Source organism: Corvus cornix, chromosome 4A, assembly GCF_000738735.6.
Source record: "Corvus cornix cornix isolate S_Up_H32 chromosome 4A, ASM73873v5, whole genome shotgun sequence".
Classification (NCBI taxonomy): Eukaryota; Metazoa; Chordata; class Aves; order Passeriformes; family Corvidae; genus Corvus; species Corvus cornix.
The window spans coordinates 11,841,944-11,867,929 of NC_047058.1; the positions used below are offsets into that span (position 1 = coordinate 11,841,944).

The 25,986-nt window shown below is 42.8% G+C and overlaps 1 protein-coding gene across 3 annotated transcripts in view; it reads left to right on the plus strand.

Annotated features, from left to right (window-relative positions):
• Positions 1 to 10,793: 10,793 nt before the first annotated feature.
• GAB3 (GRB2 associated binding protein 3) overlaps positions 10,794 to 25,986 on the plus strand; it is a 65,672-nt gene continuing 50,479 nt past the window's right edge. For all 3 annotated transcript variants that reach the window (XR_752730.4, XM_010407697.4, XM_010407698.4), the window contains exon 1: positions 10,794 to 10,971. Coding sequence is in view for 2 of the 3 variants with exons in the window: in XM_010407697.4 (XP_010405999.2) it covers positions 10,900 to 10,971 (72 nt within the window). In the remaining variant the exon portion in view is untranslated. The remainder of the gene's footprint in view (positions 10,972 to 25,986) is intronic.

A 25,986-nucleotide genomic window follows, 5' to 3' on the forward strand; every position in this document is an offset into this window, starting at 1 on the left:
ACCTCTTTTCCATCTATACATTGGCTCCAGTGAGGTGCCATTAACATATGTCTGAGCTGTTTCCACGACTGCCTGATTACTCTGAAATTCAGTATCTAGATTATGGCCCATCATAGAAGATTTAAGCTCCAAACCCCTCTTTTTCATGTTGTGGAACAGCTGCAAAGCAGTAACAGTGTTGTTCCAAATTATTTAACACCCTATTACCTTCTGTGTCTGCTACATCATCCACAAAAAAGCAAGGCCCACAGCATCTGCAGTAGCCCTTCCACATGATTTACTTTTAAAAGCTTTGGGAAGTACGTTTTTCATAGAGCAATCGAGAAGAGTGACGTGACTGGTTTTGAAACAGTACTCCAAATAGCTTTTCCAAGCAGTACTCTCTAGAAAATGAAGTTTACCGTTAGCTATGAGAAAGTCTCTAAGGTGGGAAAATTCCAGTCTATGACGTGGTTGTTCTTAACCTTTAGAGAAAATAGCGTACTAACCACTTTTAATATCTGACTTTCCTTCTCCACTTTCAAATGCTTGATGCTTCTCTTTATGCAAAATGCTCTCAAGTGTTTGTCACAGCTTGTTTTTTCCTTGAAATTCACAGGAACATTGCATGCTGTACAAAACAATCAAGCTGCTGCTTTCATGAAAGATCTCCTTTGGCTATTTTTTGCTTGTGTGCTTCACATTTGCATTTGACACTTTGTAGACATGTTCTTAGCTGCTTCTCTTAGACTATGCTGTGTACTCTGTGCATCTACAGGCCAGTGGCTGAAAAAATCATGTAGTCACACAACAGTATTATCACATGATAATCTAATTAATTTTAAAAAGTAGGAAGTGCTTTTTTGTACTTACTTTGTATACTAGATTTTGTACTCATATTTGACAAATTGTACCGACTATCTCCAATTGGTATTTTTTTTATGTGTTGGGAGGCAAGGGGGTAGTTGTCATATTAAAGTTGTAGATTTAGCTATTAGCTCTTTGTTTTCCCAGGTTTATTACTCCGTATTTTAGAGTCTGCCAGATATAATCACCAGGGCTGAATGTGTAGTCTCCTACACATCAATTTAGCAGGCTTCCTCTGCCCAACTCAGAAAGATGCCACTTAACATATTGTATGATGAGAATTATGTTTTCTTGTCAGATTTAATAAGAGAAATTGCAGATTCACTGTTACCCACTTGTATGTTTTAAACACTGCTGAAACCTGTAAAGAACTGGTAAGACACAGATCCAGTGACATTTTCACATACTATCCAGGTAATTCCATAAGATTTTAAAATTTCTGGATGGTGATTACTCAACCTTTTCCAAACAGGGGACTAATTGTAGCAGTCTGCATTTCTCGAGCACAGATATAACTGGGTTTGGGTAACTTCTTAAATAAACCTTAGTATTCTGCAGAATTACCTTCTAGGCCAAGTTGCTATACAAGCTCCCTTTGTGTGAGTTCATAAGCACTACCTGTAAGCCAGTAGGCTGCTGAATTCACAAGAACAAATAAACCCATTACACCAAGAATTGCCAAATCCATGCAAGGCCATGCAATGGATTGGCCATGCAAAAATTGCCAAATCCATGCAAATCCATGCAACAGGTTTGTAACTCAGACCACGGCTGAAGAGCAGTGGCTATGTCTGCCAACTAGAAGTGAAGTGAGAGGATTATATCGGCACCTGCTGAAGAAAGAGGAGCCTTTAAGACCTTGTGAGCCCCTCAGTGAGCAGGTGGGGTTGGCCTCCCAACCTTTGCACAACCAAGGAACTCAGTGGAGGTGTAATGGAACCACGTGAATGCACTGCGGGGATGGTGATCTGCTGTTAGCCGTAAAACCTTGATTCTGCAGAAAACAACAGCTTAAATAATAAAACGTGCCTTAAATATAGGTTGTGATGTGTGTCTTTGCTGACTTGAAAATCCCATTGCCAAGTGGCAGTGCCGCTGTCACGTGCCACCAGGTGGCAACAGCGACCTGTACTCGGCTGCGTTGAGTCCTGACGAGGGGATCCGGTAGCCTGAGGACTATTGAACGTGAATGCTGCTCAATCTGGAAACTAATTTTTTGATCAAGAATAGGAAAAAAAAATTATAAAAATTACTTTTGAAACCATCTTTTACTTGCTGTTGTTTAATTACCTCTGGAACTGTATCATGTACATACAGTACCTTCCCTTAGAATGGCAAAAGTGTTTGTTAAGAAGGGCCTTGTAAAGGTTGTATCCTGTTACTCTGGGATCTGTTCACACATTCAGGAAGCTCTCCATTGAATGCCATAATCCAAAATCCACCTCTAGGACGCTGGTCATTTCTAGCTTAATCATACCAGCCATGAACTTAAACCACAACTGTGCAATACATGTTATCAATAAACAGCTTTATGATTCAGACACCAGCAGGATCTGCAAGTAACACAGCTCTCTCTGGGGTATTTGCAAGTTGACTTGAATAGTTGTCACCTTTATCTCCGTGCCTATATCAGCCTCCAAGTGTGATCAACCACAGTAACCACACATTACCCTGAATGCAGTAGTGTTACCATCATGCTTAACATGTTTATATCAAGAGTTGCTGTTTTAATATTGCTGTTAGTAATAGGTTATGTCTCTACAAGTAACCTTGGCTCTGTCCAGTAGCACAGTTCCATGCATTCTTGCACTTACCTGTGCAGCCCTGTTTCCTTCAGTTCCTTATTTCACAGATTCCCTTCCAAGTTTACCTACTTTAGGGTTTCAGATTTTTTCCTTGCTCATAGGACTCCTCCTCTAGAGCTTACAATAAAGAAGGTACTTCTCAAATGTGCTCTTGGTTTATGTGCCACTCCTTTGGAAGCCAGGTTTTGCTGAAGATGCCATTCCCAAGGATGTCCATGGCTGCAAGTCTTTGCAGCAGCTGAGCAGATGAGAGCAGCCCAGCTCGTGGCTACAAAAAAATGCTTCAAAATTCTGCATCAGTAACAGGCAACAGTGTGCCCTAATAGGCTTTACATTGAGTATTCTTAAAGAAAAGGGTTTGCTTTTTTGTTGTTGTTGTTGCTTGGGGTTTTTGAGAGGGTTTGTTTTTTGGGTGGTTTTTTTTGCTTGTTTTGGGGTTTTTTCTTTTGTTTTTATGGGTGTTTTTTCTCCTTTTTGTTTGTTGGGGTTTTTTTTTTGTGGTGGAGACTTCATATTAATGCATCAATTTTCTGTATCAAGTTTTCATTTCACCCAACAGAGAGTCTCTGGTGTTGCCAATAGGGTTTGCAAATACAAGACCACATTCAGCAGTGGGAACTGTAACAAAATAGTTCATATGTCCTTTGCGTCTGTTTCAAAGAGTTGATAGCTGTACAAATACTCTTTGTTTATACAACTTTATCCCAATATTGCATTTTTAATCCAGGCTTTAGTAGCCAGAGCTTTATTGTGGTACTGGAAAGTCTTCCAATATCACTGTATTTCCCAACCACACAGTTTTTTTGCTAATTTTTCTTTTTTTCTTTTTTTTTTTTTTTTTTGGCTATGTGTTCATTTTCGCACTGGGAGAGCCAGGAACTCTCACAGTTTGTGTTCCTGACCCCTTGCACTGTTACTGGTGTTTCTGCAGGTGAGCAGTGGGTTAGTTCAAGATTCTAAAAAACAAAATTGATCCTAACAAAGAGAGTTACTATTTTTTCCTCAGATCAGCACAGCAAAACAACTCAACTGCCCACGCACACAGGGGCCAGTGCCAATACAGCAGCAAAACAGATCCATGGCAAGATGAAGGGTGGGATTGCAGCCACTCTAATTTGTACCAGTTTAAGCTACCATAACCCAGGCTTTAATAAACAGTTTTACAGCTGTGTATTCTGTCCTGAATGCCAGATTTTGCCCACCTACAAACAGTGATGTCGTCCAAATTTAACAATGATTGGTGATTCCTTTGGAGGTCATAAAATATTTCCTGATGTAATAAGCTACGACTTCGCCAAAATCTGAGCATTATCTCAGGACAGTCCCCAACCAGAAGAGTCTAGTTTTGTTTAAAGTGAAAGGTACTTTAAAAGAGATTTTAGATCAAAGCAAAAGCTGTTAAAAGTTTCTTCCATCCAACTGAAATAAGTCTGAAGCATATTTTGCTACTCCCTGCAATGGCATCTTTTTCTCCCCTAACCTATGCAGTCATTTTGCAATATTGAAAACCTATAAACAAACTGCTCTTAACAGAGACAGAGTATTATAAAATTTTGAATATCTGTGAGTATCCAGTGAGCAGGCTGGTGCAGTACAGCCTTTAACTCTCATAAATGATGGTTGAGATTCTTTCTTCATGAAGAATTCTCTTCCTTCTCTGCCCAAAACAAATTATCTTTCTCTTAACCAAAAGCCTGTGGGTTTGATTTCACACTGATCACAGATTATTTGTAAACACAACAGTTCTTGTTTAAAGGTTTAACATGCACCAGGATTTCATTTAAATACAGGAAATGCACAGAAGGATGCTGCAAAGTACTGCCTGCCTTAGCCTTGCAAACATGGCAAATGCATTGCATAAGCCAAAAGCCATCACTTCAGCTGCCACAGGCTTTACCCTGCTGTGAAAATACTTTAATCTTGATCTTTCTATCTATTGTTACTTGTAAACATCTACACACTGTGAAAAACTAAACTGAAGCTATTATATTTTCCAGAGTACTACCATTTCTGCTGAGGGATCTGTTAGATAAAAGTAGCTGGTTTTAGTTTATCCTAGTCCACATAGGGTATATGTCTGCCTTTCCCCTTGCTGCCTTTTTTTTTTTTTTTTTTTTTTTGCTGCTATTTTGCTTCCCTGACTGCCTGGGCCTTCTTTCTTCCTCATCCTGTACTGATTCTTCCTTTTTTGTAGCAGTCTCAAACACACAGCTGCCATCAAAACAATCCCTCCTTTCCTGCATTTACATTCTTCACACAGAGCAACCTTTTACACACAAGAGTTCGGAAATCTGGTCTCTTTGCTGTATTCTGGTCTATTGCTTTATGCTCTATTTGCTATATTTTGCTCTAGTCAATCATTATTAAACATAGTTAATTGCCTAGAGGGGGAAGGTCTCTCACCCACAGTTCTGCCATCAGCATGAAAAATTCTCCCAGGTGTAAGAGGCAGGGTTTCTATTTACTCTCAGGCATTTTGGGGCAATCTAGGGAACAGAGGCAGGCATCCCCTGCTAATTTTCCCGGGTTCATTTTCTCATCACTCCAGAGTGTTCTCTGGTCTCAGAAAGAATATTTGGGGGAAGCTGAGACCCATCCTGCACCTCATGGTGAGCCTTCCACGTTTATGAGTCTGAAAATAGCTAGCTAGATATTTTTTTCATCTAAACATAAACCTACAGACTTCTTTTTCCATCTGTTTCTGCAGGCCTACCTGAGACCTTTCTTTAAGCATCATATTCAAACTTCAGGCTGCTCCAGATAGCCTGGAGTAAACAGGTTTCAGCAAACCCTCACTTTCAGGATATTAAAATTCAAATTTAATAAAAATTTGTTATTTCTGATCTGGAAGAAGCATATCATAATCTTGATGTCAAATAGATTATTTTGTATTCTTGTGCAAAGGTAACTCCTTCAAATTGTCATATAAAGTAGACTTCACATGTGAGCTGAGTATTGATCATTGTTGTGCATGAAAAATGAAGTAGATTTTTCTTAGCTCATAAAAGAAATGAAGACAATTAGAATAGAAATTTTGGATCTTTAAAAAAGCTTCTGTATCTCCTCCCTCAACTGCAAGGATTATTTGCTGACCTTGAGGGGCCAGTGATATCATTACCTCATGAGCATATCCTCACAAAAGGTTTGCTACTGATTCATATGTAGAAAGGAACAGCCATGACTTACTTAACAACCTGTGTAGACATCATAAAATTGTTTACTAGTCTGCAAACAGAAGCTGAAAATTAGCAAAAGCACAATTTTTAGTGTGTGCTTTTATGGATGACAGAGAAGAAAGAAACCTCTCAAAAGAGCGAGGGAAGAGGTTTGAACCAAAGTGAGCCTGTTTGTTGCCACTCCCACTTCAGAAAAAGACAGTTTTGCATTTGCAAATAAATGCACTATTCAGCAGAACTCCAGCTCTTCTACCAGTTACTTTCCTAAACAGGAGACTTTCCTATGAGATGCTGGATGTCTGCTGCTGTTTTGCAGAGGAGGTTAGTGCCAGAGGGCGTTGGTCTGTTTTCTGAAAGGGATTGACAGAGTTCTCCCTATGTGTCATGAGAGCTTTTGGTAAAATTAGATTCTGCCCTGTCCACAACAATAAAGGCCATACCCACATGCAGCTTACATAGTTCATATGCTTCCTGGAGCAAAACCGCAGCAACGTTCGTCTGTTTTCTTTTTTTATTTCCACAGTGGCTCCTGCTCTGAAATCAGGTGTCTGCCCATGGGATGTCACTGCCACCAAGGGCCTGGGGGTGACAGAGCATGGACCAGGCAGAATATATTCATCAGTCGAACAGCACAGTGCAGACAGGTCAGCATCACCCTCAGCCTGTGGTCAGGCTGCAGTTTTGGTAGTTAATTGTTTAAACAACAGCAACAAATCATGTCTCTCTGAGGATCTGCGTGCGTTCCTCCATTAGACCTGATTTGTATGGTGAGGACAGGCTGCTGAAAGGAAGAGCAGGGGCTGAATTATCCCGTGACTTTGCTAAATTTGTCCTTGTGAATGGAGAGAGAGAGTGAAGTATTTGTCTGCAGGGGGGAGCAGACTGGTAACTGTCAGGAACAGCTGGAACATATATACTGTGTCATTTTTTTTTTTGTGGCACTGGGCTTTTCTGCTTGCTGAGAGAATGCTGCAGAGGCATGTTAGCATTCTGCTGAGTAAGTGTGGCGCGAGTTCCATATGTAAACAGGGATCAGTTGCTAGATGAGAGAAAAAGGCTGTTCTCCCAGGGCTATGGCTGTCTCTTGCATGCACCTCAACCTTCACACTGCCTGTGTGGTGTTGTAAATTAAGTTTGAAGCTAGATTCTCAGAAAACTATCTGCTTGTGGAAATGTCAGTTGAGACAACTCTGGCATCCCTTCCTCCTCTTATACCTATAAATTTGTGAATGAAATAAGTCCTTCTGATTTTTCCCATCCTCTCCATCCTGATTATTCATTTGTGCACAAGGAAATAAGAACTTTCACTACTCTCAATAATAACACCACCAGTTGCTGTGCAACATGGAAATGGATAAGCTTAAATAGCACACTTCTATCAGTGATCTGTAGAGTCATGAAGGAGTTTCCCATCAATGCTTCATCAATTCCTGTCATCTCTTCTGCTTTATTAGTAGTCAAGTTTTTCCTCTGAAACATCAGTAGCCTAAGTTAGGAAATGAAAGGAGTAGACCAGTACTTCCCTGACAAGCAGTGAATTCCTCTTAGGGATCTGGCTGATGTGAATTGCGCTCACATCCATGGTCAAACTGACCATGGTGGCTCTGATCTTTGCTAGTGGCACATATGAGGTTAGTCTGGTGGAGGGCAGTGTTGGTTTGTGTGGCAAGGTTTGGACAGCAGAGGGGCTACAGGGGTGGCTTCTATGAGAAGCTGCCAGATCCTTCCCCCATGCCCAACAGAGCCAAGGCCAGCTAGCTCCAAGATGGACATGCCACTGGCCAAGGCCAAGCCAATCCGTGACAGTGCTAGCACCTCTGGGATAATGTACTTAGGAAAGGGAGAAAAAAACTGTTTAGCAGCAGAAGAGAGGATTGAGAACTTCCCATTCTGTTTCCAACCTCAGTGCACCCTCTACATAAGTCTTCAACTGTAGGGTTTTTAAAATTAAGATGCTGTCATTCACCATCATAATTATAATTCACCATTTTAATTTAAATGTGGCTGAAAATTTTGTGCATGGAGCAGGACAAAAGTGAAATCCCACTTCTTCCATCAGGATGAGATACCATTCATTTTTAAGCCTGTTATTGTCAAACACATGTGTGAATGATACATTATCAGCACAATGAAAGTTGTCAGGGTGAGAAAATAACTTTATTTGCTCTTTTAATGTTTGGAGCACAAATACCAAGAAAGCACAGCAGCTTTCATAACAAACACGTTAACCCCCACATGCTCTGCTTAATTATGGCTTCCTGTATTTCTCCTCAGGCCACTGGCACCGTAAGTAAACTGGCACAGATTTTATTTATTCTGAATATGCTGAGTGCGAGTAGCTGGGCAGGTGCTTTGCAGGCAGCTGAGCCATTCCAGCAGTTCCAGAGGACAGGGGCCATCTGACAGAGAAGTGACACATCGAGTAGGGAACAGAATCACTGCACCCCTCCCTGTCACCATGGCTACCACTCAGCAGGCGGGTTTTGGGCAGAAGTGCCAATTTAAGCAACTGCTGATTTCTTCTTATTGCCCCTGCATCACCCCCTTCCTTGATAAGGTATGGGTGCTATAGCTGGCCACAGCATTTATCAGATCAGGAAACTAGTCCTGATGCAGCTGGAAAATAATGTCTCTCTTTTTTTGACTCATTCTTTTCCAAACAGTCAGGTTTGTGATTCAGTTCCTCATGCAGGCACACAGATACACCATGTCTGTGCAGTGGAGGTGACGGCAGAAATGCAGGGACAAGGATGGGGACTGCTGGTGAATTAAGCAGCATTATCACTGACCACAGCAAAGACAGAGCCAGAGCTCTGCCTAAGGCTACAGTCTGCTATTCAATATTTAAATTCATCTGGTAGCCCAGTCTTCTTTTTCCCCTGTCCTGCCCCCTCCCCATTCCCTCTGCTGCCTTTCTGCAAGTGGTTATGCAGCTGCACAAGGGAAGCCATCTGTCTGAAGGATGATCCAGTAAAAAATGGATATTGTTAGGATACTGCAGGGATAACACATGAAATGTATCCTAACTCATTTTATTTTGGCAGTTGGACGTTTTAAAGCCTTTAATTTAAGGCTACTGTATCTGTCAGGGTGACACAGGCAAGTCTCATATGGAAGGAAAGTGTGATTTTCCTCCCCTAAATAAGTTCCATGGCTGGATTTATCTCTTCAAGAAGAAGTGTTGCAAAGCCTTGTTCACAAATCTGCTATTAAACATGTGAAGTTGTTAAAACATCACTGTGGATAATGGATAAATGAAGCTGAGTGAAGGTGGTAGTAGAATAGAAGGTTGGGAATTAAATAATACTGCAAGACTGCATGAAAACCACTCTCAAACAAAACATTTTGAAAAGTCAGAGCACATTTGAAATATGTTTATAGTTTATTCATAACAGTTTTCATTTATCATAGGATTCTTTTGAGACCAGTGATAATGTAAAGCACTAGCAACAGGAATCTATGAGTTTGTACAGATTTATTTATATTTTTACGTAAATTTACATAGGGCCTGTACTTATACAGTTATGCCATTTATAGTACATATTATATTAAATATAATAAATACATATTGCCATCACACTTTTGCTTAAAAACTTGAAAAACACAATCATGTTTCTAGTTTGTGAGATTCCAGAAGTGACACTGCCAGCTGCTGCAGCCTGCCCTGCTAAAGAGCCTCATCAGAGACCTGAAAACTTCTGTGAAAACATTAAACTCTCCCATGGGCCTGCTGGTGCTGATCACACCTTGCAGAGCCAGGCTGCACTGTAAGTGCTGTGCCTGGTCAGGGGCCCATGATACTCCTCTGAAGTAACAGATTTGTGAAATCAGTGAAGAACCACTGCGTCCACTTTAACTAAGTCAGAGTTTAAAAAGTCTTCTGAAAAATGAACACAAATTTCCCTGTCCTTGAAAAGGCAAGAGTTTCCCACCCTGGAAAGAGGCACAAACTGCAAGGATATCAGCAATGTTATGCACTCTGTGGGCATATTTTTTATTTGTGACAGTGGAGAGGCAAACAGTCTCTTTGAAGTCACTTTCTGAAAAAGTATATTTCTAAAAAATCTGTGATAATGTGAGCAGAAAAATCAAGTTTATTCCTATTAAATCCATACAGGGGGCTAAATGCTACTGGGAAAACCACTAAATCCACAGACTGACGAAGTTTGGTAAATGGTGGAAGCTGCAGTGGAGGTTTCAATGCGGACTGACCCCACCGGCGCTGGTTTTGCCTCCCGCTCCGGCCAGAGCCCTTCTCTTGCCGGGTCACCACGTTACCTCACGGGGACCTCCGCGGTCACCGCTGCCTCCAGCGCTCCCACGGCTCAGCCGCGGGGTTCGCCCACCCCGCTCCGCCGGGCATGGACAGCTAGAATCCCCGGGGCTCCGGGCAGGCACAGCCAGCATCCCCGGGGCTCCGGGCAGGGGCTGCCAGCATCCCCGGGGCTCCGGGCAGGCACAGCCAGCATCCCCGGGGCTCCGGGCAGGGACAGCCAGCATCCCCGGGGCTCCGGGCAGGGGCTGCCAACATCCCCGCGGTGCGGGGCCGGGCTGTCCGGGGCGGTGCGCGGGAGCCGCCCGCTGCCGGTGCCGGTGCCGGGGGTGTCGCAGCCGGCGGCGGCGAGCCCCGGGCCGCCCGTCACGTGCTCGGTGTGTTGCATTGTGCTGGCGGCGGAGGGAGGGCTGGCCGTGTCAGTGATCAATGTCATGACTTCTTCCGCGGGCTGGAGCCGCAGCAGAGCGCAGCTGAAGGAAGCTGATTGCTGCGAGTGCGAATTGGCTGGGAACAATACACACACACGGCCGCGCACCCGCACGGGCGGACACACGCCCGCACTCACCGGCGCACACACGGGCGGGCACGGCGCGCACACCCGCACGCATCCAAGCGCACACATCCCAGCGCACACGCACACATCCCAGCGCACGCACCCGCATCCCAGCGCACGCACCCGCACACACACACGCGCGGGCGGACGCACACACCCGCGCACACCCGCACAGAACAAGCACACACGCACAGGCAGCCCGCACCCTGGCTCCCGCTCCGCCGCTCCGCGCCCGGGGGGAAGATGAGCTCGGGGGACGTGGTTTGCACCGGATGGCTCATCAAATCACCCCCCGAGAAGAAACTCAAGAGATACGTAAGTGCAGAGGCTTTGCTGATATTTTTTTTCTCGCTAAAGGGATTTCGGCATGTGCTCACTGTCTGACTCTCCCTTTGAAATCTCTCGTCCGTTTCGGCTTCACCTTGGACCAAAACAAAAAGATTTCCAAGTCCATGCGCTTACAGAGTATTTTAGTTTTCACCGACATTCTTGTGCCCTCTGGAATTAACCTTTCCCGGCTCGTAAGATTATAATACTTCAGCTGTTATGCAACATATCTTAGGTTAAAAACCACATTTCGGTTTCAGTTAATGTTGCCGTAACTAACAGAATTGTAACAGAATTGCAGATGTCACTTTTCCAGGGACGGACAAGAACATCCTAAAAAGAAAGAAAGAAAAAAAAACCCGAACAACCAAAATTCTAATAGTTTAGATTCTGGGGCTTAGCTTTGTTAAGATGCTCTGTAATTTCTATGACACTTGCTAACGGCAACATCTGCAATAGTTTTATTTACCAATGCCAGATGCAGTTGTTAGCAGAAAGCTTCGCTTTTGGTCTGTGATAAAGAGGTGCTGGAAGATGCTGTGCTGTAAAGTTCCTGATAGCTGAAAGGTGAAGGGAGCTGGGGAGCTGAAGCGAGCCCTGCATGGAGATCTGCAACTGCACTATGGGCCCCTTGTTTCATTCACTATCTGTTTGCCTGTTTGTCTGGGGGGAAAAAAAAAAAAAAAGGATGTGTGTTGCAAACATAGGAAACTGTCTCATTGCAGGGCTGCGAGGAAAGCACTCCAGGCAGGAATAAATGACCCCTAAAAATTTGCTTGGGACAGCATTAAAAATCTAAGCCCCTCGTGGGCCATTTTGCATACTCATTTGTGATGGTTCTTCATCAGGCATGTTGTTATGTTGTTCTGCTGTAACACTTTTGGAACCGATAATACCCATTTGAGTCATGCCCTTCTAACCTGACTTCCCCCAGAGCTCTGCACCGTACTCGAAGGATGCCACTGGCCGTGTTTCTGGCGCTCCGAGCCGTATGCACAGCTTACATCATTTGTCGGATTCACTTCTGTTTATCAGCATTTTCTCTGGAGTGCTGATGTTAGCTTTTCCCAGTAATATGAGGCATAACTGTCTCATGAAGAATATGGTGGATGTCATTTGGTAGCGTATTTTTTCTTTGGCTAAAAACTAGCAGAAAGGATAATTTACTGATGTTGGAATTTATTTTTAACTTATTCTAAGCCAGAGTTTCTTCTTTTAGACCACAGTATTGCATTGAAATGGCTGAATATTTGCTTTGTTCAGTTAGCATTTTCCAATTCTAAAATAACCACTATGATGTGTCTCACGGGAGCTGCAAATAAATTATGGGCATCTAATTTTTGCTGTATTTTGTAATGAGTGCACTAATAGCACTGTATAGCAGGCACAGTGTAAGAGCCACTGATTCACTCAGCTGATATCATTAGTAACTCTGTCAGTGAAGCTATTTTTGATGACTCAATATTCATAAAAGGGCAAAGTAGAGAAAACAGAATGTGATAAAGCTGGGATTTGAAAGCCCCCATTATACAGTCAAGATAATAGTCACAACAGGGGCTCTGATCAGCTCACGAGGCTACTTGCAGTCTGCTCTGCTCAGATTTTGCACTACAAAACCAGGGGAAATTTGGTCTATGTTATTCTCCAAACATCAGCCACTAGATTAGCCAGATCTCTGCAGATTAGGCCTTGTTTTCTGATTAGGAGGGTAAGCTAGTCCTTTGTTCATAATAAAGCAGAAAGAAATCTGCTGCAAGTACAGCAAAGCTTAATGTCCTTTCTCATATGACTGGTTACACAGTGGATGCTACAAACCAAATGGAAATTGTCTCTCACCTGCTGTAAACTACTTTTCCCCTATTTTTCATAGAGTATCAAGAGCATGGCAGCTGTGCATCTTGCACTGGGGTAGCAGATAGCTCAGGCTGAACCACAGTGACTGCTTAAAAACAACAGAGCTTTAAAACAATGACTGTTTAAACTGACTTCAGTAGGTGTCAAGTGTCAATCGCTTACAGGAGAATGGTGTTGGCTCTGGCTCTGAACTGACAACATACATAAATCCCCGAGTTCAACACCACCCTTTGTGTTCAGCTGGAAAAGCCCATGGTCTGAGCCGGCGCTTCCAGGGAGCTTGAAGTGCCAGCTTGGCCTGCTGCTCATGGGACCTCTCGTACACTGCCCAGCCTCACTTGCTCTCATGGGGTTGTCTCCCAGTTTACATTTTCCTGAGTTCAGTGTCCGGCCTTTGTCAGGTCCGACCTGAGGGTCCCGTGTTTTACACACAGATAAATTCTTAAGCCTCCACCTATTACAATCACTAAGAAAATCCAGTTAATTTCAGTGGAATCTGTAGTTAACAGATCAGACAAAGCAATGAATTCAGGTTGTGAGATTGGGAGCTGCAATAGTCCCACTGAAGCCACTGGGAATGTTTGCAGTGTTTATAAAATTAAATAAATTAATCTTTCCAAGACTAGAGCCTAGAGACCAAAGTATACCTTCATTTATATTTGTTTTCTGATGAAAGCATTAAGTTTTCTATGCATAAACAAGTCAGAATTTGCCTCTAGGTAAGCAGAACATTATTTTCAAAACTTTGAAAGTGAAGAGCAGGTGCTAAGAGTCTATATTTTTCCTGTAATGTCTTACAAAGCCGATGCTCTTAGTAGCACTATTCTTAGAAGTGTCTTATCATTCCCTAACAAAGGCTGCTCTCTTGCTTGTGCAGGAAACGAACATGAGATTAATTACCCAAGTGTAACTTTCTGTAAAAACAGAGAGCTTAATGCTAAACACAGAGAATTCATTAGAAAGCACAGGGAGCTTTGCTACAGCAGGCAAATACTCTAATAGTGATTTAACAGCATGGACAATGCTTTTCTCTCTGTCAGATACTTGAACCGTGAAACCACCACGTCAGCCTATCTAAAGAGGCAGTTGTGCAAGGAGTCTCCCAGGAGAGTATTTGGTGCGTGTTGCAGTTCTTTGTCCTCTAAGTGTGACCTGAAAGCTGTGCTGCTTTCATTTCCCCACTTGGTTCCAGCTTTTCTCACCAGAAGAGGCCTGTGTGGGCCTGAGGGGTGCCAGGGAACACCCAAAGCTGGGGAGAAGCTGGGTATGGGGCAGGAGACAGAGAGGAAGAAGCTGCTAACAAAAACTAAGAAGTGGTGGTGATGGAGGTAAAGTCCATCCTGCTCTAGACCAAAAATGTTGAGTTTCAGGCATAGCTTGACATTCAGCCCCACAGGAGGAAAACCCACTGAAGATTTTTGCTGTTGATGTTAGTAGATCATAAATACCAGCCTCTGTGGGAATTAGATGTAACGGAGGAATCTGCTTCGAGTTTGATGGGTTTCACAGTTCCTTATATTGGTGCTGAGTACATCCATCCCAATTCTGAAAAGTCAGCACTGAATAGCTGGCTCCTTGATAGTTTCCATGTGGAAATATATCTCATCACTGACGGTTATTATTTGTTGTTTATTTATTGGGGGGGGGTGGAAGGAAGGAAGGAATGGTTTCATGGCCTTGAAAACAAAGGACTTACCACAGCCAGTGCAAAAAGTCATGATTAAAGGAAAAACAACATAGAAGAAGGTCCAGAGAATGTCTAATGAAATAAGAGACTGGTGCTATTGAGAAGACACATTGCTCATGCGCTGACAAGGAGGAAGAAATGGGATTTTTAACACACTGCTAATTGCAACCTCTCCTCAAATTGCTGTCCCACTGTTTGTCACACCAGTGAGGAACAGCAGCGGTAGCTCTACTGAACGCTCTGCCGGTGTTTACTTGCTCTTAGTGTTAAGTTACGTGGTTTGCAGTAGTAAAGGGCCATATACAGATGCTTGTTGTGAGTCACTGCAGCTCCATTTAAGTCAACGCTGCACAGCTGTACCCCAGCTGAAGAGCTATTTTTAATCTTCAGCACTATACAAATTGATGAGGGAAGACCACTTGCTCAAAAAAAGGCAAGTTTCCCACTTTACTTGAGTGACTGATTTCTTCAAACATTGTTGAAAATCAAAATTCCTTGTCAGCATTTCTAGAACAAGAGTCCCAAATGGACCCCATATTAGAAAATGTAGCCTTGCACTTCTACCACACTTCTTCTTGGAGTGTCTGGTCTGGGAAGACAAAGGCTGTAAATCAATGGATCCGATAGCAAAGCTGGTGGAGCAGTGTTCTCTCCTGCTGTGTCTGTGTGTGGGGCAGTAACAGAAGGGCACAGCAGAGCCCTGCCCGACATCTCTGACCGTTGGGGGACCTGGCAGGACCCAACCGCAGCACACCAAGGCTGGGGGTTTAGAAGATAAGAGAATCTAGACAACTTCTCCATTTTTAGCTGAAGTTCTGGTATTTATCAGAACAAACAGGAAGTTACTAGGAAGAAAAAGTAAAGTAGAATTATGGAAGAATTTGCTCAAGTAATAGGAACAGGAGCTGCAGAGCACTGCGAAGGGCAGGTGGGATGGAGAGCATCTGCTCTCTGATCCAGCACTGGGCTGCTGTCACCAGAGGACACTGCCACCCTCCCCTGAAAGAAATCCCCAAGTGCTTTGTGAGCTCAAGTACTTCTTCTGCTGGTTTGGGGGAAGTTTCTGAAAAATATCTCTCAAGATGAAACTTCAATTTAATTTTTATCCATAAGTCTTTTTATTTCCAAATGCTTCTTATAAAGCCTCGCCTCTTGAGTCCTGTCCCTTCTGAAGAGAGAATTCTGGCCAATTTCATACTTGTCTGGAATCAATATCCCGAGCTCCCTGAGTTTATTTAACCAATTTTCACAGGTTTTGTAACTCTGGTTCATAGTCTGGGCGGATGTAGGAGTCATGTCGGATGCAGAAAGTTGTCAGAGCCTTTTAGCTCATTCCAGTTTTAAGTTTTGTACCTATGTTTTTCTCTGTTGTTACTTCATTTTAAAATCCAGTGTGCATTCTGTCTATCTGGTTTGTGTATTAAAAAAGAACTGAATTTAGAGAAAATGAAGGCTTTCAAACAGGAGCTCCTGTGTGGCAGTCTACATGTTCCCTTCTCTGTGAAATCCTGTGCAAATTGATCTCACTGGTAAAATAACAGCAGAATATTTATGTTAGGGAGGAGTTTCCATCACTGGAATTAAACATTTGTAATTAGCTATGTGCAAATCAGACCTTGTTTTGGTAGGTTAAGTGCAATGTTTATTCTAGACCATTTTCTTACATTTTAACGATGTTTTGATAGTTTAAATGCAATGTTTAATGAGATAGGTTGACTTCTAAGAAAGAAATAATTTCTAAAAAACACTGTTGTTCTTGGCAACCTGTATATCAGAATAATTTCCCTTGAACTATTTATTTGGGTGGAGCCATAATAGTCCTGAAGCCCCAGCATAATCTTTGGCTACATGTTTTCAGTGCACAGGAATGTCCAGCTATTGGTTTCTATTCAAAACAGAAACACACAAGTTATCAGGTCTTTGCATTCAAAAATAGAGCCTAAAAAAACCCACGCTAGTTTGAAATAGAGAAGGAAATGTTAACTTGAGTGGTAATTAAACAAGTGATGCAGTCAAACATGGCTCAGAGGAAAATGCATTACAAGTTGTACTTTGGTGAAGTCTTTGTTGTAGTACTAAAACTTTGGAAATATGGATAAGCACATTACTTCTACCAATGATGCATTAAAATGCTATGAATATTTGTTATGAAAACTTGATAGGTTTTTGGGAAAGGGACAAGTTTATTCCTAAAGTGTTACTCGTTAGAAAAACAGTCATTTTATTTGCTTTTTTGTCCTTTTCATTTGATTTGGAAATGAATTTGTAATGTGATAAGACAAGGAAAAAATGCTGGGTTTGAAATAAAATTTGCATGTCAAAACATTACATCCAGCCAGATAAAATACAATTTCTTCTCTCTCATTTAATTGTTAAATAAAATGCAATGCTTTAACTTCTAAATGGTTTTTTGCTTTACAATAATATCCTTGCTTTGTTTCAGTTTGTGTTGCATCAGGAAAATAAACAAACAAACAAACCAACAATCACATAGCCATGCAAAACTCAGTTTTAAAATGTGTTGCAGCTTAGTACTTGTTAAAAATAAACCTCAACTGATGCCTAGTCCCTTTCTGAGGCTAATTCATTCATAGCTTTGTAATTGTTAGAATGAGACAACTGTTCCTAGAGATTTTGTTATTCCCTTCCCTCCTGATGCCAAAAGCCCCACCTGACCCCTGCAGTCAAAACTGCATTGTTGCTTTCCACAAAAGCCCTGAACAGCACATTTCAGTTATTCAGGATCCCTTTTTATAGAGCATTTTACAGAAAGGCAGTAAAATGTGGTTACTAGTATGAATTTGAAATTACTTAAATGAGAGTGTTAATTTAAATGGAACTTAGATTGTCATATGAAAGTTTTTGACTCTTTTTGACAACGCTTTTTTTAAAAAGACAATACTTTCTGTGAGGCCTGTTAGTGATAAATATTCATCCTGTGACTCCCAAGTCTCAGGACCATGGGTTATGTATTCATATTTCTGTTGGACAGAATAATGGCCATGAGGGGACCCTTTCTAACTTCACAACTGTTGTAATGTCAGCAGAGCACATAGTTTGTGAACAATCTGTTTTTACATACCAGACTTGCAAACTGTTTGTAGAAGTTCAAGGATTTTACAGTTGTGAAGGCATTTTTTCAAGCTGACACGAACTGGTCGTGCCAAGGAGGAGCCAATAGTTCAGAACAAGCATGAGCTACGTTTTACTTGCAGACTTTACAAACTGAGCAGTAGAGCCTCTAAGTTTACCAGAGTCCTGGGTTTCTAAGCACTGGGAGAGCCGGCTCTGTGTGCCTGATGTAAAGCTGCGCTTCCAAGGGCTGTTGCCAGTTCCACAGAAAAGCCCCTGGCATTCAGAGGTGACTGTGAGCTGATCAAATCACTATGGGAGGAGAAGAAACATATGAAGAGATGCCAGCTGAGTTTACAGTAGCAGTGAAGAAACAGTTTCAGGAGAAGTGATAAACTCCTTCGCCAAGTGTTCACTGCTGTTCCAGCTACATCATCTGGATTGTTTACTAATATTTATAGTGGAAGCTTTGCAAGCTTAAGAAGTTTTATTTTTAATAAGTTCAACATTTTGAACCCATCCTAAGAAAATAATTGCATTCTCACTGAGGCCTTAGGTTTAAAAATAAGAAGCACTCAAGTAGCTCAGGGAATTGGGTTTTTTGAGATTTTCAAGTGTGCTGCTCCCACTGAAAAAAGGTTTGCAACATGTTTTCGCTCTGTCCTCCCCTGACTCCAGGCCTACTTTTACAGGTCTTCACTGGTTAACTTTCCTGGTAAAACTGTGGGATTTGGACTTCAGCTGAAAATGGACTGTTACTCCAATTCCATTTTATACTTTTTCAGATAGTCCTTTTTGACATCTAACTGTCACATCAGCCTTGAGATACGGACTATAGAATAATGGGGAACTGGTTTTGAAAACTGATGGAAAACCACCAGCTAAATCCCATCATTATTTCAGAATCCTCCCCAAACTCCCGCTATCATCTGTGCTGAGCCTGAGAAATAGTCACGCTGAAACGTCATTAAGACAAACAAACAGAAAGGTTAGGGAACAATCAGATAGGCATAGGAAGAACAGGCTTCGTGGTGGTGACACTGCTTTGGTTCCCCTGTGCATCCCTCTCCTTTGGGTTTGCAGACTGGAAGCTTAATAATTCTGGTATTTAAAGGCAAAAAAAGAGAAGCATTTATTGAAGTGTTACTAGATTGCAATGCTTTAACAGTTTTAATATGTTCATATGTTCTTTTTTTTGCTTTGCTTTTTTTCAAATTCACAACTGAAAGTACTGTTGCTATGTTACTGTAATGGTGTGTAGGCTGCTAAATAAATAGAGGGAGTTTAGTCCATGCCAGAAATAGAAAGCCAGGTCAAAGGTGACATTTGGGACATGTTGAGGGAAAAAAAAAAAAAAAGAGAATATATAATTATTTCTTTCCTTCCTATCATTCTCTTCAGTCTCATTAAACCCAGACGACTCAGAAGGAAATTACAGCAGAACTTCTGATCATGTCACAGTATAAAAAATTGACACCTTGGGAGTTCTAAGTCTTTTGGCTTTGTTCTTTGCAAGAGCAAATGCACACAGTAGAACAGTGGCACCTCACACTCCTGTGAATTGAGCAGGTACTTGGAGGTATCAAAGGACACAGGGACTGCTGAAAATTCACTCTGCAAAGGCACGCTTGGAAGGGAAAATCTGTCAGAGGAACAAGCTTTGAGAAAAAAAACAAAACAGGAAATTTGAGTCCATTGTCCTTTTTGGGGTAGTCTGGCAGGTTCCCAAGGACCAGATCTACAGCTCAGGCTCTTTGTGAGTAGCCCCATGTACCTGCCTGCACCTTTGGCTGCCTGAACGTCTTCATGAGCCTGCCTTGTGAGCGTGCACAAGGGCAGGGGCATTTCACCCTCCTCTGCTGCCTGTGCATGCTCCTGCTGTACCTTGGCACCACGAGCTCTTGTTCAAGCTCCAGGGGCTCATGCAGTAAATGGGGGGCACTGCAAGCCACTTAGGTGAAAAGCAGAGCCCAGCCCTCCCTCCATCCGTGTGAGCTGGAGCAGAAGCAGCCCTTATCCCAGGAATGAGCCCAGCAGCCTCCTGCCTCGCAGAGGGAGGCCTCTGACTTCATTTCCAAAATGTTATGGCAGATGCTGGAAGCTCCGGGCTGTGTTCCTTGAGCACCACGCTCCTCTCCCCTCCCAGCACCGCCGTGGGCAGGCACAGTGCCCTGATGGGCCCTGCCTTGCCCTTGGCCCCGCTGCTCCCCCAGAAGCATCAGCAGCTCTGAGCCCAGGCAGAGCAGCTGGGAGCTGTCAGACCTTCCCCTGGCAGGCGGCAGGACACAGAACGGCACTGAGTTAATTTAGCACATTTGTAATTAATCTGAAGATCTTCTCTTTAAGTATATATGTTTACTTACAAACAAATTCTTCATGTGACACAATATGAGGCCTCTAATTTCTTTTTGTGTTAGGGAAGAAGCCCACAGCAAGAACCTAAACCAGTTCAGTGCATGCAATCCTATTAGAGATTTCTTGGTGTTATTTTTGTAGTTCCACAAATCTGTTACCTTTCTGCAAACAAACAAGTAGATGTTCCCCTTACCCAAGAGACCTTTGGATCTGAAGCATCCCAGAAAATCCCACATTTAGCATAAAATTTATAGAAGAGGATTAAATTAGAGGTACAATGAGAGCCAAAGATTCGACAAATCTTGATCCTAAATTGCACAGGGTTTAAAATTTTCTTTGTAATCACTCCTTGAATGAAGGTGTGGAATTTGAAAAACTAGGAGCATTTCCTGATATGGTGGATGTGAATAGCTGGTTTAATAAGATACTTTCCTAATTTTCAGCCCCAAGCCAACCCCTAGTGCCTTAGACCTTGGGGTGTGTCTGTCTTTCTGTGTCAGAAAACAAACAAGTAGTTTAGGATCCATCAGGGTTGTTTATTTACTTTCATCACGAGTTTGCTGCTGTAATTGGTTGTATTCAGTATTCAGCCTCACACTGAAGGAGAGGGTGTTAGAGGCTTTCTTGTCCCCTGTGGAGTTCAAACCCTCATTTGGACTCTGTCAAATCCTTTACCCTTGCCAAAGACTGCATTTATCTCAAACCCTAAAGTGCAATTACTGTGATTTATCTTTCTTTGGAGAGAATAAGATTTTACCAGGCATTTTCTCCACAGAAGTCTGCAGCTGGGAGAAGAGCAACCTACAGCCTGTCCTTTCCAGGCCTGTGTTGCATATGCTCAGCAAACTGTCCAGTTTTAACCACCAGCAGCAGCATTGCTAAATGGAATGAAGGATGAATTATACCCTCTGCAGTTCTGTTATATTGTCCTCCTATGGGACCTGTTTGCCTTTCATTATATTTCCAGGTCCTTGAAATGATCTTCTAAAACTTTTAAGTACACTTGGTGTGCTGGTTGGTAGATTAAAGCAGTTGACCCGTTAGAGTAGTCCAGATGGGCTGCAGGGATGTTTCCTGTGCTCTTTGTTGGGGCAAACAGCTGGGTTGTTAAACTGGATGAAATTATGCCAAGGCAGAAGATGGCAGACGTGGCCAGCTTTCAGATAAGCTGTAGTTAGCTGGATGAAGATTAAGCATATTCACATTGCTGCTCTCAGTCACTGTGAACTCCCCTCACTGTGCCACTTACCTTGTCATGGGGCCAGAGCTGCTTTAGTAAACTTGCCATTAGAGAGCAGGTGACACGAGTTTGGGAGGTGAAGAGTCAGGGGGAGCTGTGTGAAGCTGTAGCTGTGCAGTCCTTTCCAGAACACAGTGATGGAGAGCGATAGCCATAGAGATGCACCCCAGTGACAGGTCTGAGGAACAATTTGCCTGTAGTTTAGCAATCTGAGCTATGTGAAGACTTCAGCAGTGGTGGCTCTAATTCTCATATGCTCAGAACATACTGTGCAGCCACAGACAGGTTTCAGTTTGACTTGTTGCTCGGGTTTACTGGATTTGGAAATGGAACTGGGATCTCTATATGAGCATATTGTTGTAGATTTTAGTTCAGAGACGGGGGTTTTTTTAAAGAAGGTATTTTATGTGCCATCTATGCATATGAATAAAATATAAAGAGCAGAGGAAAGCACTCGGATAAAAGACCTTATAGTATTAATGGGCATAAAGCCTAAGATCAGTTTGTTGTAGGGCAGCTGGTCACTTCTGACTTCCAGCTAGGGCTGCTGCAGTCAGAGTACCTGTTTTGAGTGGAAACATGGTTGTGCAGAATCACTCCAGATTTAGTTCATGGTGCACAATCTTCATGGCTCCTTGCTGGGATGACAAGAAAAGGCACATGAGCCTGCAAGGCAGCAGCAGCAGCAATGAAGTGTTGTAGCACAGCTGAGTCTGTACCATCTAGCACGAAACTTTTCCCTTCAGAGTCAAGTGCACCCATAAAGAACAGAAAGGCCAAGTGAACACTGGCTTTAATAAGCTGCTGGAATCAGGCAGGTGCACAGTCAGACTGCAGGTTAGATCTGAAGCTTTCATTTGCCTTTATGAGTTTGCACGAATCTGCTTGGAACACCTCTTTGTCCTCTCTGAAAAGGTTTCAGGTACAAAGTACTTAGACTCATCAGAAAAAAAACTTTAGATAGAAATGGCACCTCATGTTCTTTAGGAAAACAAGAGCCTAGAGAGAAACCAGAAGCTAAAAAATACAGTCTCAAATTCTAACCTATTATGACCATATTTATGGTCATAATAATGGGGAACATTTAAATGATCTATTTTCCTACATATTCCTTACTACTAACAACAGTACCTTGTGACTGGTGATGTCTTGTCTCCTTTAAACACTGAACTTGAATATCAGGGTTGAGCTCAAGGCTTTCCTCTTTAGCTTTTGTATGAATTGACTGAATGCAGATCAAGTACAGAGCCATGATCCTCTGCAACAAGGGAGTGGGAAGAGAAAAGCAGATAGGAGGATTTTGCATCCCAGTGGAAACCCCCAGATCTGCCATTATTATCAGAGCTCCTGGTAGCTCCAGTGACACTGGGAGAGATGGTATGTGGTATAGCAACTGCAGCATTTACCAGCTTGTAATTGGAAAGTGGAGGCAATGAATGGATATGAATATGTTCAAATGCACAGTTTCTGTTCATTTTGTGTAACATCTCACTCACAAGATTTTCCACAAAAAGATTTTTCAGCAAGATAAAATTATGGTGAGAAATAAAAGCAGAGTTGCAGAGAAATTGGTAACTTCTTAAAAAGAGTAAACTGTCACTGAAACGTCTCACTTTCTATTTGAGAGATAAAATCTATGCATGGTGCAGCCATTTTTGCTTTGCCTGGCATAAGATTTGCATGACTCATGGCCAACACTGTGCTGGGGACCTAGAAATACAGAATGCAAAAGCAGATGCTGGCTGCCGGCTGGGGGATTCCTGCAGCATCTCTGAAATGCTGACCCTGTTTGATGGGGCAGCACAGAGAGTGCAGGCCAGTGCATGTAATGCTTCTCCCCAGGTGAGGGCATTGATCTGAGGGGTGAGAGACAATGCAAAAGCTGCCAAATACCTCCTGTCCTAACAGGCAGTCCCTGCTGGTGAGGATGGATGATGTAATGGATCAAGCAGGAGAAGAAGGTTTGCAGTGAGGAGGGTGTAAGATTTGAAAGGCTGCACGTAGGAATGAGGAGTCGCAGTCCTAATTTGAGTAGCAGGCAGCTCAGCAGATGGCCCAGCAGACGAGTTGCTATGCACCACGGCATGTGTGAGAACACAGAATCACAGAATGGCTTGGGTTGGAAGGGACCTTAAAGATCATCTCATTCCAGGCCCCTGCCAGGACGCCACCCACTACATCAGGTTGCTCAGGGCCCCATCCAACGTGGCCTTGAACACTTCCAGAGAGGAGGCAGCCACAGCTCTCTGGGCAACCTATTCCAGTGCCTCACCACCCTCTCAGTAAAGAACTTCTTCCTAACATCTAATCTGAACATGAGAATGGTGGTGAGGCACCAGCACACACAGAGCCCTGCCCTGTGCGTGGTACAGGGACCCATCAGATGTCATGTTCCTTACCCCAGCTGTGCCCTCCATCCCCCATCATGGTGCTTTCCTGGCTTGCACACCGAGCTTCCCACAACAGTATTTCATTTTGCTGTTCTGCAATACAGCCATTTCCTCCGCTGTGCTTTGCCTTCCCTCTCCAAACAGAGCAGAGCCCATCTCCAGCAGTGGAGGTCCTTGCCAGTCACAGTGACACCAAAGTCACATCACTGACTTCTCCTGCCTGAGGCAACAGCTCTCAGGCTGAGCTGGCACCTCTCAGGCAGGAAAACCTCGTCACTCTTTGGGCCACAGAACAGCCTTGCTGGCATGTTTTGGGGTTATTTCCTACAATTCCAGTTCCTCCAGCAGTGAAGTCTAGTAGCCAGAGATGTTTCATATGCATCCTATGTGACATGCACCTTCCCTAACAACTTCAACTCTTTGGGAATTTTAGGAAAAAACTTCAGAAAATCTCAAAAAATCTCTAAATCTCTTTAAGAACTGGATAGTTTGCAGCTGACTTCTCCAGAGGATCTGTTTTGCTGCTTGCTGTTTGTGAGTCTTTGGGGCTCCATTTGCAAATCACCTAAGCACTTATGGCTAGATGCTGGAAAAAGCATCTTTACCCCTAATAGTTTAGAGTGGCCGTTGACAACTCACAGTCACATTGTGATGCCACTCAGCATACCAGTGATAGAAGCTTCTTTTTTTCCAGGCTGTTAATTCAGAGCAATATATTCCTGTGGGAAATTCCAGAAATCCATGTTTAGTGATACAGCAATAACCTGCCTCAGTAGCCAGTTTGCATGTAATGCTGATGAAATGGTTGCCACTGACTTGTTCCAAGAAGCTCCATTTCCAATGTAATCTGCAGGAAAACCACATAGATGCATCGTGATGCATGAATTCAGATCACTATAATTAGGCTGATAAACATCTTCTCGGATATTCTTGGGGTGAGTGACATCTTTTTGCTTTAACTGCTTCTGGAGCAATGTAAACTAAACTGAGAACAATGTTCCTTTTATCAATAGCAGAGTGTTCCCATGGAGTGCTCGTGCCAGCAGATACATGGCAGCTCAGCTATGCCAGTAAAAAACGGAGACAGCCCTTTGATTCAAGCAGCAGCAACACAAGCAGTGGTAATCCCTGCTTTCCCACTCACTATCCTGTCTGATTCCTTTTGTTATCTCCAAGTCTTAAGAGCATAGTTCAGGTTTTGTGTCTCCTTCACTCTTGGTGTATTTACTCAAATTGCAAACAAAGAGATTCTTTAATCTCTCCTATTTTTACTATAGCCCCTTGGAGCCTGCACTAAGACTTCCCAAAGTGCTAAGCTCATCCAAGGGTACTGTTGGCCAGTCATTGGGGCAACAGTAATTTTGTGAGTCCCCAGTGAAAATTCTTTGGATGAAGTGGTGGACTAGGATACGTGGTTGAGGGTATTTCACTACTGGACCTGTAGAGAGTGTTTAGCAAGGAGGATGTTCTGATCATCCATAATTAAATCCTGTATATACAGAAGCCAACCAACAACAAAAGAACCCAGGCCTGTATTCACTGCTTGTAAAATCAAACTCTCTGAAGTATCTCTCAGCATAAGGACTGTGAGACAAAGAGGAAAGTTTTAAACTAGTAAGGGGAAAACTTAAACATCATGATCATCTGTCTTATTGTCAAGAAGCAGAAGGATGTTAAAAACTGCTATGCTGGCTGATTTATTTTCAACAAAAATTATTTGGGGGGACGTTTTACATGCTTACAGTAAAACAGTTAAATAAGAAAAAGTGAAATCCACTAAGACTTTTGAATAACTTTTTTGTTCATAACATGCTTGTACAATAGAGTAGTCAAAATGCAATAATCAGACTATGTTTCTTCCATGCTTGAACATTAGTGGCCATCTGGAAAACTGTGTGTTCCCTATATTCTCTCAGATCCAGTCCACAGCTGCCTGACTTGTCCAGGGGCTGTCTTTAAATAGGAATGGTGGCAACAGACCTTTCTGCTAAAGACATCAGAGGAGCTTCTAGAGCAGCAAAGGAAAATGCCCAAGTGCTGGAAAAAATCTTTCCTTTTGTGGAAAGATCTTGTAGAAGATCTTGCTTGTGGCAAGGGCTCTGCCAGTGCAGATCACTTTTCTGCCTGTAGCAGCTTACTTGAAAAACTTCATCTGAAACCGCCAGTTATCACTCTGCTGGTGCAGGGTGTTGCCTCTTCTGTTCCCAGTAACAACTCTGAGCTGTGGCTGGGGTCTGTTCTGGGAACAGGCTACAGTCACTCTCGTTAGTCAGCAAATACCAGAGCCCCAGGGCAGGGACTCTGCATCAGGGAACAGGGAAACGGGGACATATCCAATGCCTGTTGGTAATTCAGTTGTTAAAAATAAATGTTGACTTGATGAACTTCTAACCAAACACCTGATA